The 12,706-nt window shown below is 43.2% G+C and overlaps 1 protein-coding gene across 3 annotated transcripts in view; it reads left to right on the plus strand.

Moving 5' to 3' along the window:
- CUL1 (cullin 1) overlaps positions 1 to 12,706 on the plus strand; it is a 105,186-nt gene that overhangs the window by 35,574 nt on the left and 56,906 nt on the right. For all 3 annotated transcript variants that reach the window (XM_039253870.1, XM_039253871.1, XM_039253869.1), the window contains exon 2: positions 718 to 1,018. In XM_039253870.1, the coding sequence (XP_039109801.1) occupies positions 879 to 1,018 (140 nt within the window). In that variant the 5' untranslated portion in view covers positions 718 to 878. The remainder of the gene's footprint in view (positions 1 to 717; positions 1,019 to 12,706) is intronic.

A 12,706-nucleotide genomic window follows, 5' to 3' on the forward strand; every position in this document is an offset into this window, starting at 1 on the left:
TCTGAGGAGAATGATTCCCCCCCCACCTCCCGCCACCGCCTTTTGCAGACTTAGAAATTGAGCCTGAGAAGTAAAGTACCTTGCTGGAGACCTCATACCTAGTGGGTGAGGAGCCAAGCTTCAGACCCCGGCCTCCGAATTCAGGGGACATTTTCAATTTTGATGATTCTTCCCAAACTCCCTTCTAAAAGGGGAATGACCATTTCCCTGTACCTTCAATCTTCCCAACATCTGCGTTTCTGCATAGTGCTAAATGAAAAATTGTTAAATTCCACAGATAACTTAGTGTGGTTGGTTTTCCCTACTTTTTAGCTATTTGTGTTTCTGGGAGTTTGCTTTGCCTTTTTTCCTTTGCATTTATCTTGCTAATTGTTATGTAGGTCAGGTCGTTTAGTTTTGATACCTTCTGAAGGCAAGAAGAGCAGCAGTATTTATTAGCTGTGCTTCTGCAATTTTACCCAGCTTTTCTTATGAGCACTTTCCTTGTGAGTTCATATGATTCTGAACTAAATCCCTAATAAGGAAGCTTATCTCTGTACGTAGATCATCTAACAAACTCATGTTTGTTTCTGCAGAGAAAAAGAAATATTCTCTACATTAGAGTGGTGTGCACCTAAGGCCCACAGACTGAATATTTCCATGTGTGTGGCAGGTACCCTATTCCCCACTCCAGGATGTCGAGAAAGAATTAATTAATTGGCTTTATTTCTTCTTCAGGTTTGCCTGCGATGAGATTTCGTTCTCTACATTTAAAGGACATCCTTTCTGAGCTGCTGTGAATAAATTTGGAATGATACTGTATATTTTCATCTGATGGAGAATTAGCTGTACCTTGAGTTAGGTTTGCTGCACTGGACGACCTGAGAACATCACTCACAATGTCATCAAACAGGAGTCAGAATCCCCATGGACTGAAGCAGATTGGCCTCGACCAGATCTGGGACGACCTCCGAGCTGGAATCCAGCAAGTATATACCAGACAAAGTATGGCGAAATCCAGATACATGGAGCTCTACACGTATCCTACCACTTGAGCTGAGATTAATTTGCTTACAAGTTCAGTTATTTACTGGTATGATCTGTGAATTGTTAGAAATTTCACATCGTGTTTTTTCTTTCCACTTTACCCTGTAATACACTCACAGAGTTCTTTTGTAGCTTTAAAAGTTAACTCACGCTCTAAGCTTTTTGTCCAGAGATGAAATTGGCTAGTTGGTTAGTCTGAAGCAGTGCTGTGCAGTGTAGTAGTTGCTCGCTTATATGTGGCTGTTTACATTTGCGGCCACTAAAATGAACAGTTTCTAAGTCTTGGTATCTGTATTTTAAGTGCTTGATAGATGGCAGACTACTTCTGTCACTGTGGAAAGTTCCACTGGACAGTGCCAGTTAGAGCAGGGGAGCATTGGTTTCTGTATTGTCTGTGGCCACCTTTGTGCTTCAGGGATGGAGTGGAGTGCTTGCATCAGATACAGTCTGGTTCTCCAGGGCTCAGTCGATTAGGTGTCTGACTTCGGCTCAGGTCATGATCTCACAGTTCATGGCTTCGAGCCCCGCGTTGGGCTCTATGCTGACCGCGCAGAGCCTGCTTCAGATCCTCTGTCTTCCTCTCTCTGTCCCTCCCTGACACTTGCTTTGTCTAAAAAATAAACATTAAAAGATAAAAATAAGCGGTCTGGTCCACAAAACCAGAAATATCTGCCGCCTTGCCCTTTATGGGAACAGTTCGCTGACCCTTATCTAAAGGGTTACCACATAGAGCAGAAAGCTTGACAATCATGACCTTGTTTGACAAATATGGTATTAAAGTATTTAATTTGCTCATTATGTGGTCCATGGTGTGTGCAAGGGACTGTCTGCCACAAAGGTCACGGGGGTGTGAAAGACATAGCTCCTGGTCTCTATTATGCACTCAATGATACACTTTTGAATTTGTAGAGTTTCTTGATTCCATCCAAATATAAGACCTTGAAATTAAGCTAATTCACTAGATGGCAGATTGCTACTGATTTGCTAGCTCTAAAGTTGCTAGTTCAGTGGAGATTTAAGCTTAAATTTTCAGTATGTGTCCATAATGGTCAAACTTGGCTGTGTGATGTTTCAGTACACCATCAGCTATGCTAATATTTTAGAATCTTCCCCCAAATTGGCATTAATTTAAATAGACAGGAAGCTACATGTCTAACTCAAAATTAAGTTAAAAGTTATCATAATTGTGTCCATATTCCCATGTGCGTGTACATTTACGTTGTTAAAAAACAACCTAATTTAGATAGAACTCCCATTAAAATGCACCCTTCTTTGAAGTGGTTTTTAGTGTATTCCCATGCCGTTGCAGCCATCAGCGTGGTCTCGTGTTAGGACATTTCCATTGCCCCTGAGAGAAGGTCAGTGCCCGTGAGCAGTCACCACCATTCTCCCTCCCTCGGTCCCCGGCAGCCGCCAATCAACTTTCTCTGTGCTTTTGCCTGTTTTGGACATTTTAGTTGCGTGGAATCACACAACATGTAGTAGCTTTCTGAGACTGACTGTTTTCACTTAGCACAGCCTTTGCCAGCTTCCTCCTCCTTGCCCTGTGTGTCCACACATCCTCTCCTCACAATGCTGCATCTTATTCACCCGTTTGTCGGCGAGGGGACATCTGGGTTGATTGCACCCTTTGGCTCTTAATGATCAATGCTGTTATGAATATTGTTTCCTTGGATAGATAGCTGGGAGCGGGTTGCTAGGTCACAGGACATAGAAAGCCTTTAAGGAGGGTAGGATCTTTGACAAACAGAGGACCGTCCTCCACTCGAGGGTTGTGGCTTGCTTAGGTGTATGACCTTTATGATCTTTTTTTTTGTTTTTTTTAATCTTATAGTAATACAACTGAAGATGGTGATTTCAGTGGTGACACAAGGAACTTGGTTGGGTTTCTGGGGTGCAGAAAACCCAGGGAGCCCCGGTGTGGAGACCAAGGGCATTTACCTGCTGATTTGCCTCTGGGGAGTTTCTTAATATGTCATTTTTGGCTAAATCAGATTGGTCCTTTGTCCAGTACAGTGTCATTCTGTCAGAACTCTGAGAATGTAGAGACTTTGTGTGCTTGCAGCAGTTGCTGACTTCTTTTATTCTACAAATAATTATAATGTGTAGTTGCTCTGCAGTTTTTAAATTTTTTTTAGAAATGCTACTCTTGAATTGAGTATTCTTTACTTTCAGGTTTCGTTTGAGAACATAACAGCTTTATACATTCATTACAAGTGGAGAGTTCCGACTGAGTCTAATAACGTATCTTACTTTAATTCTTTAGATATTTATGAAATAACAGCTACAGTCTGAGTCCTAACGTGTCAGGCCCTGTGCCAGGAGCCATGTTCATCTTCAAGGCTCACAGCTCCCCTGAGGGCTGGTGGAGTAGTAACCCTCCTCTGCTGGTGTTGGAAACCACTTCCCCGAAGGCTCATGTAACTTGCTAGATTGTTACTGCAGCCAGGGCAAGCGAATCCTGTAAGAAAGTCCTCAGTAGTCTGAGCCTAGAAACCTGCCTTTATCTGCCTACTACATTCCGATATTCTATCTGAATAAATCCCATTTCTCAAAGTATTTTCCATTTTGCTCATGAAGTTCCACAGAGGAGTGTTTTGAACAACTCCATGTATTAACCTTTGGGATAAGGTGCAACAGTAGACTGCTTGTATTCGTTAATTACTGAAAACTGTAAACTATACTTCCCCCTCCCCTGGCATTTTCAGTATTGGTGGTGGCATTGTCACAGCTAGAACTTGGGGGCACGTCGTCACTCAGCGTGGAGGCCCTCTCAGGCCCGGCGCTGCTCAGCACCAGCCCCGCCTCAGTTTGCGTGACACTGCAGAGTTTTGGAAAGTTTTCTCTTTGGGTGTGTATTCGGTCTCCCGTGTTAACCCCTTGCCGACTGGCCTTTTGAGATCCTCTCCTCCGGGCTGCTGTCCAGTGATGTCTGACACTTGGTGGTTGTCGGGTTATGTTTCAGGTTAGTAGGTGCTTTTGGTCGCAGGACGAAGGAGCAGACCTGCACTTGCTGTTCGCTCGGCAAGGTCGGAGCAGCCTTGTCAGTATCGCTCAGGGAGAATGGGTTAGAATCAGGCGAGGTTGACAGAAAAGAGGGCTCCTTTTCCTTCTTAACTCTGGCTAGTGGCTAACAGCTACATTTTTACCCTTCATTTATCCTGGAGAAACATATGTGATATGCTTTCTAGAGAAAAGCTTTTGAATGTGAAACAAGTATTCTTTGAGCCTTATTTTACAGTGTAAACATTTTTCTTGACTTTTTAACTCAGAATGGCAAAAGAAAGAGAAGGGTATTTTGGGAAAAAAAGTAAAGTCCCAGAACATCTGCAGTCAGAAGGATCTAGTTCAGTCACCTTTGTTTCCAGCCACTACTCTTAGGAGCTTCATTTTTCTTCCACAGTTTTAGCCTCACGCCCTTGCTCTGCCCTGCGTGTCTGCCTGTCCGGTCTTTGTCTCTTCACTTCTAACTTCTGTGATGTCTTACGTACTATACAGTCAGCCCTTGAACCTCCTGTGCAGTGAAGAACCTGCGTATACTGTGACTCTCCCAAAATTTAATAGCCAAGTACTTTCACGTGTGCACACCTAACTGATGACATAAACAATCGATTAACACACGTTTATGTCATATGTGTCGTTTACTGTGTTCTCACAATAAAGTAAGCTAGAGAAAAGAAAGTATTAAAATCATAAGAGAAAATACATTTACACTACTGTATCTATTGAAAACAAATCCACATTTAAGCAGACCCGTTCAGTTCAACCCTCTTGTTCAAGAGTCAACTGTCAGGCGCCTGGGTGACTCAGTCGGTTAGGCATCCAGCTGCGGCTCAGGTCATGCCCTCACAGTCCATGGGTTCGAGCCCCACCCCACATCAGGCTCTGTGCTGACAGCTCACACTCTTTCTCTCTGAAAAATAAACAATAAAAAATTAAAGATTTCAAAAGTCAACTGTAGTTACAATACAGCAACTTTTTCCCCCCCAGTAAAATAGAGGCGCGTGTTCTGTGCCAGTGGGAATGTACTAGGTGGGTAAATAATAGTAGGTTTGATTTCTTCTTGAAATTGGATTAGGTAATGTGATTTCTTACTCGGTTCATTGACACTTCAGGTGTCGTGCTCGGCTCAGAGCGAGTGTGGCTCTTGATGAGCGGAGCAGACGTTTACAATGCGAACACAGGATGTGAGGGGCCTCGTGGCATAACGGAGAGTGGCCCATCTGGGCAAGTCTGCCCACCAGGCCATGTGGTGGAAGCTTCTGGCTTTGCTGGGCCCCAGATCTGCCTGTCCCTCGTTTCCAGGTTACAGTTCTTTTTCCCCTTGGTCAGCATCCACCATAGGCCATGGTTCCGCCTGTCCCTGGAGTCCAGGGACACCTCCACATTGGTGTCTTGGTTTCCTTATGCCTCCGGACGTTCTCTGTGATCAAGTTTGGATTTTTCCCTGTTGTGCTGTGAGCGGAATGGGTTTATCCTGTTTTCTTAACCTCATTTTGGTTTTGTTTCTAGTTTTTTTGGGTCACATTCCTGTTTCCAAGTCTTGGCTGTTCACCTCTCAGTAAGTGATAACAGACATACTCAGGATTCATATTTAGTCTCCGTCCTGATGCTCTGTGACACAGTTCAGGTCCCTGGGGTCAGGGGCACTTTTCCACCCAGAGTGAATCGGCCAAGCCCTTGGCCGCGTACGCTTTGCAGGCACAACACGCCAGGACACGCCGCCACGCCATCACGTCCCAGCTGCCGCTGCCACTCTCCTCAGGCTGACGCACTTTGGCCCAGTCAGCTCTTCCCCAGGAGCCATGGGAATGTTCCATTTGCTTGGCCTACCTGCCGCCCAATGCTCTTACCAGATTCTCTTAGAGAAAACACAAAATCTCCCAGAAAAGAAGATCAAACCGAAAGAATAACAAGTTCTTTTACAGTAGATTCATGATGACCCATGTCTACTTTGAAATAACCATCTAGCCCAGCGAATGCGTTTGGACATTTTCCTCTTGTAATTTTTTTTTTTTTTTTTGGGTCTCACATCGATCTGTTTTGCTCACCTAATGAACATGGCTAACATCAAGTAAACCTAAACATAAAGGTATTTTACAGGTTTTCCAGACGTAAGCTGCCATTCTCCTACGTATTTATCCATACTTTTAGAGTGAGATTCTAAAGGATATAACTGCTTCATAGAAGAAATGCAAAAGGTCTGTAGGCATATGAGAAAACGTTACAACTTATAATTATTAAAGAGATGAAGAATTAAATAAATTTTTTACACCAAAACTGAAAAACGTTTTGAAAGAAATGAGTATCCAGTGTTGGCAGAGAGCAGAAGGAGATGAAGTTCCTATAGTCGGATGGAAATGTTAGTTTGCTGTGATCTTTCTGGAGAGAAATTTAGAAATATAAAGACACAGATATACTGTGGCCCAGTGTTGTCTTTTGTTTGTTTTTTTTTTAACTTTTAACTCTGTTCTAAGGAAGTTGTGGTACTCAAATTGCATGTACAAGGCTGTTCAGAATATTTTAAATAGGAAACCGTGGAAAGCAGCCTGAGTCTTCATCACTAAAGATGAAGTGGTGTTAAAAGGTTATAAACAGCCAATAAAAATACACTGAAGAATATTCTTGGACACGTAATAATGTCTGTAACAAGGGAGAAGCAGGGTACTGAGTGGTACATGTCCTGTGAACCCTCGGTACACCCTCTATGCTTTTGAAAAACCACATCACCCTGTATTGAAGTTACCTTTCCATAGGTATGGGGTTTATCAATGGTATTTTTTTTTTAATATTTTTATTTCTAGGAGAGAGAGAGAGACAGCGTGAACAGGGGAGGGTCAGAGAGGGAGGGAGATACAGACTCTGAAATAGGCTCCAGGCTCTGAGCTGGCAGTCAGCACAGAGCCCAACACGGGGCTCGAACCCACGAACCGCGAGATCATGACCTAAGCGAAAGTCGGACGCTTAACCGACTAAGCCACCCAGGCGCCCCATCAATGGTATATTTTTTTATAGATGATTTTTTTTTTTTAATTTGGAGAGAAAGAGAGAGCACATACATACATGAGCTGGGTACGAGGGACATAGGGAGAGAGAGAATCACAAGCAGGTTCCACGCTCAGCAGGGCTCAGTCCCACAACCCTGGGATCATGTCCTGAGCTGAAATCAAGAGTCAGACAAGTCAATTGACTGAGCCACTCAGATGTCCCTAGATACATTAAAAAAAAATTTTTTTTAATGTTTATTTTTTAGAGACAGAGCACGAGTATGGGAGGAGCAGAGGGAGAGGGAGACGCAGAATCCGAAGCAGGCTCCAGGCTCTGAGCTAGCTGTCAGCACAGAGCCCAACACAGTCTCAAACTCACTGACTGTAAGATCATAACCTGAACTGAAGTCAGCACTGAACCGACTGAGCCATCCAGGCACCCCTAGATAATACATTTTTAAATGATCATCTTTGCTTTCTAGATTTCCAGTGTAGAAGATGCATATTAAAATACCATTTGTAAGTTAGTTGTTTTCATTATGCAAATGTAAGTCCTGTTTACACCTAGGTGCAAAACTCTACCTTTCATTGCTGACCTTATACTGTTAAAATAGTTTTTAGGGAACATGTGAGTGATTCAGTTGGTGAAGCGTCTGACTCCTGATTTTGGCTGTGGTCATGATCTCACAGTTGTGGTATTGAGCCTCTTTCTCTCTGTCTCCCCCCGCCTGTGTTCACTCACTAGCTCTCTCAAACAAAAAAAAACATTTTCAGGGTTGAGAAATTGTATTTATCTTTGAGAGAGAACCCGCTGAAATGATACTGCATCGTTGCCTCTAGAAGTGACTTTTTTTGTTATTAGTAAATAAACATGCTGTGTTCAGGTTTTTTCCTTCCAACTTTGAATCCTGGTATACATATTCAGAATGCTTTGAGCATTTTCAGACACGTTTTTATAGATGGTCACTAGCAGGTGCAGGTAGACCTTGCCTTTTGAGATAAGCTGTGGATGTGCATTTTCTTTATCTGGGCCATCCGTTTTCAGAGCCATACCTGACCGCGGCCCAGGGAGCAATCGGTTCTTCCCTGACCTGACAGACCAGCTGCGCCAAATGGCCGGTGGCCTTGCGCCTGCTGGTTTGCACAGGTGGCACGCTTGTTGACATGTGAAGACAGAATTTTTAATGCAGCTTTCAGTGTAGTCTTTCCGATGATTTTCATACAAGTTGTTAGAATTCCACTGTAAGTCCCAGTTGGGTAAGAAGCGGTGGTAGAAAATAGTTCTGTTTAGTTTTGCTTCTTTAATTGAATTGACTTTTGAAAAATGAAAATGGTTGGAGTTTGATGGTAGCTCCAAGTCGCAGAGTGATTCCCAGATGTGTTCAGTGGAAGGCGTGGTGCTGGGGACGACGGTCACCAGAGTCCCCCACATTTGTCTCAAGCGCTGGCAGTAACGCCCTTGTCTGGCGACTGGACGTGTCACTGAGGGGTGAACCGAGCAGTCCGTTACAACGCCGTAGCGGGGAAGGTGCTCTGCAAACATCGCAGGACAGTGCACACGTATGGCTTGGCCTTGGACCCCTTTGCATCTGATGTGACGACCTCCTTCCACAACTTGTCCCTATGAGTCACACAGAAGCGTACCTTGGAAACGGTGGAACGATCGTGGGGTGACAGAAGAGCTCTCTGGCCTTACTGGAGGCAGAACCAGGCCTCGCTCCTTAACGGAACCACCGCCCCGCCTGCCACTTCCCAGCCTGCCGTCGCCCAGAGGCCCCGTGTCCGCGGGGGTCCCCTTCTGCTTTCTGCCATTGGCTGTGTTGCCAGAGAAACCTCAGGGAACTTTTTGAAAAGACTCTCCAAAGTTTTAAAAGGCAGATAGGTGGGTTTGTTAGACTCTGGCTGCCGTAGCGTAAGACCGCCAACCGGTTGACTGCTGAATGAGCTTCAGTACTGTTTTCTTACTTTTTAGCTTTTTGGTTTATTTTTACCTCTGGATGGTTTCCTCTTAATTCCTATATTTAACCAATCCTCAAATTCTATTTTAATTATTCTTTAAAAATAATTTTAGATGTGACCCATTTTCTTCTAGATATTAGTCCTGTTTATTTTGTTTGTTTGTTTTTATACTCTTCGTCTAAAGCAAATGATCTGTTAACACGTAGTTAGTTATGCATGTGCTGGACAGGTGGGTGGTGAGTGTGGTCTGTGTAAGCGGAGTAATAAGAGGAGCCCCACTTCACGCAGAACAGAAGCATCTGGAAGCCTGAGGGCCGAGGTTTCCCCACAGCAGGAAAAAACCATGCTCACTAATTCAGGAATGCATCCTTTTCAGAGTCTTTCTTTAGATGTGGATCCTTCTCCCTTTCAGATCATGTACTTGGAATACTCCGGTGCTGCCTGTCCTCACGTCTGCCTCCAGGGGGATCCAAGGAAGGACTTGTTCCCCTGGACAGAGGATTTCTCTCTGGCAGCTGATACACACTAAGAATCTGCTTTTTCCTTTGACATTTCCCCAAGCAGTGCAGTTGATTGAAAGCTAAGATTAAAAATAATAATAATAATACAAACTGAAGATTATGTGTTGTCAAAGCTATGTAAAGTCTGTCCCCATGGCCAGGCTCTGATTCTTGCCTTTCTGAGCACTCGGCCTGGGGTTAAAGCACAATTGGTGCCATTTTTTGTGTGAGGGGTGGTTCACTATTCCCTCAAAAGCATGCACCTGTTATTATGTCCCATACAAGCTTCGTGTCTGTTTCCTCTTCCCAAAAACAGCAAGTTAGAGGTTCCCGGGGCCAGCATTTTTCATGAGGAATAGCTGGGCTCTAGGCTGAACTCTTCCACGGTCGGACGGACACAGCCACTCACTTTATACCCACCTGTAGGAAAACTACAAGAGCCCAAGAGTAGATCCATTTGGGGGCTTTTTAAAATGGAATTTTTGTTTCTCAGATCAATAATCCTGTTGTAAAATTTAGCAGTCCCAAAAGGCACGCAGTGAAAAGCACTTTCCTTCCGTCTTGCATCTGACTCTTGGCCACACCAGCGGTCCCTACGGCTCCAGTGATCTCAGGCACAGCTGTCTGTGAGAGATCTGCGCGCACACACGGAGAAAATGGATGTTTATATTCACTTAAAAATAACGTTTAACACAAATTCTCAATTGCAAGTAAACAAGTATCTGTAGGGTTTTTCATTTTTATGTACATGGTTCCCTGGTAGTTGATCCTTACTGAGAAGTTGCTATGAAACTTCGCTGTGAGTGAACAGAGATGGTCTCCTGACCTCACACCATGTTTAGCTCGTCGCTTATAAATGTCCTCTGTCATCTGGAAACCAGCATCTTTGTTAGAGATGATAGAAAAATTTATTTTCCTTGATTACTTTGATAATATTTATACTTCAGTCAGAATGTTGTCAGAAATGCAAAAGATAAATACTCTGAAATCAAAATTACTTTTGGCAGATAGCCCTCCAAATGTGTAATGTATTTTTTTTCTGTAATTCATATTTGTTTAGGTAGGTTTTAGGAGTCTGGGGTAGATCTTATAATCTTATATCCTATTTCATTTTCCTGTTCTTGTAGATATTTATTCTGGCTATGTTTTTATTTTTATTTTCCTATTATGATTCAGCAGGTTTTTGGCAGTTTTTGGGGGTTTTTTTAAGATTCAAATTAGTTAATATACAGTATAGTATTGATTTCAGGAGTAGACTTCAATGATTCATCACTTAGATACAACACCCAGTGCTCATCCCGACAGGGGCCCTCCTTAATACCATCATCCATCTAGCCCATCCCCCACCCACCTGTCTCAGGTATTCTTCTAAGCTATGTCAAATGCCTCATGAAATGGTGGGTGTGTAAGTGCACGTGGGGGTGTGGGTGATGGAATATTTATGATGGAATATTTTGGTGGTTGGGCCGACAGGTAATATTGCACAGGAGATACTGGAGGAGGGAGAAAGATTTTGACCCTGGCAAGGTTAGAAGTTTTCATGAACCAGTACTACTGAAGTGGACTTCAAAGGATGACCATAGATACAGAGAAAAGAAGGGATGAAAATCTTGCCGAATTTGGCCAGAGGGAGAAGGATCAATGAGAGAGCGGAAAGTAGCACTTCTAGAGAACACAGCATTGGCCTGCCTGAATGATATAAAAATAACTAGACGAATTGGTTAATTTAATTGGCTTGGTGAACCTTGAAAACCAGGTAAAATGAGTCCGTAGACCTGTTTCATTGTTTTTTTGTGTGTGTGTGTAAGTATAGGTTCATAGAGATTGGATATATATGGTTTGAGAATTAATGACTTGATGGAAACAGATTTTAGGATTAGTCTAGAAATAGGAGGATTAATCTTGAAACCAAATGGGATTAAAACAGGAAGAAGTCAAAGGCAACCAGAGACCAGCTTGATCTGAGTAGTAGTCGTCCGCGCAGGTGTTGAATAAGTTTTGAACGGGGTAGTGGCAATAAAAACAAAAGGTGCCAATTTCTAGGCTTCTGGTTAAAGATGAAAATTGTATTTGACTTTCCCATTTGTGACATCACTAAAATGGTAGTAAAAGAATTTTAAGATCAGCGAAGACGAATGGAAGAGAATAAACACCATGGGGATTCTGGAATAAAAATGCAGCACTTGTTAACAATGAGCCCTGGGTGTTGTCTACGATGAATCACTAAGTTCTACACCTGAAACGAATATTGTGCAATATGTTAACTGGAATTAAAATAAAAACTTGAAAATATATATACATATATTTGGAAGATGAAAGACATATATGGAGGCAAGGGACTGATTCCAGGATGCAGGAAGCTGTGGTTGGAAGGGTAGTGAACGGCAGGTGCAGCCGGAAAACCACTGTTCCTGCCGGGCTGGCGAGGCTCCGGGGCCAAAGCCTCCGTTTTGGCAGCAGGTAGTGTGAGCCAGGGCGGTGCTTGGGAGACAATGGGTAGATTCAAATCTGTAAAATTCATAGCCCATCATCTCCCTCTACTCCCAAGTACAGGATATTTGGCAGCCAAGAGCATATCCTGTGTCCCAGGCATAACTCTTGTGTATTTCGAACACATCAAATGGGACCGTCTCAGAAATTCAGGGACAGGAGGCTTAGAGGTTGGTGTAAGTAGGAACTATCAACGCTAGCTACCATAGGAAGTTAGCAGTTAATGTGATCGGTCCCCAATTCCATTTCAAAAAACATCTTTCTATGAAAATATAAAATCATTTCTCAGAACTGAAGATGCTAAACCTCTAGTGCCCCAAATAATGAGAAGATTGACACTAGGAAAAAGATAATGAAATTTCTGTGCACAGAGAATTAAGAGATCTCCACAAACCCATGGATGGATTGGATTTAAGGGAGGGATTGGTATTGTCCCACAGGTCTAGAGGGCAGCAGTCTGTATCGGAGTTAGAAGACCAGGGAGCCATTGTATTGTTGCCAGAAGGAAGACCATGGGCACGATGAGTGAAACCCAGCTTGAAATGACCAACCACAGCATCTGGGGCATGGGCAAAGAGCTAAGCTGTCCCCCACAGAGGCACAGTTAAGGAAGATCTGTGTAATCTAACATCCTCTTCCTCTGTACAGTATCCACTTCTTTTATTATTGAGTTGTAGGAGTGCTTTTTGTATTTAGGATGCCAGTGTTGGGTCGCATAGGTACTGTTAATATTTTCTCCTAGTC

The sequence above is a fragment of the Hyaena hyaena genome, unplaced genomic scaffold (assembly GCF_003009895.1).
Source record: "Hyaena hyaena isolate Hyena2069 unplaced genomic scaffold, ASM300989v1 scaffold_471, whole genome shotgun sequence".
NCBI lineage: Eukaryota > Metazoa > Chordata > Mammalia > Carnivora > Hyaenidae > Hyaena > Hyaena hyaena.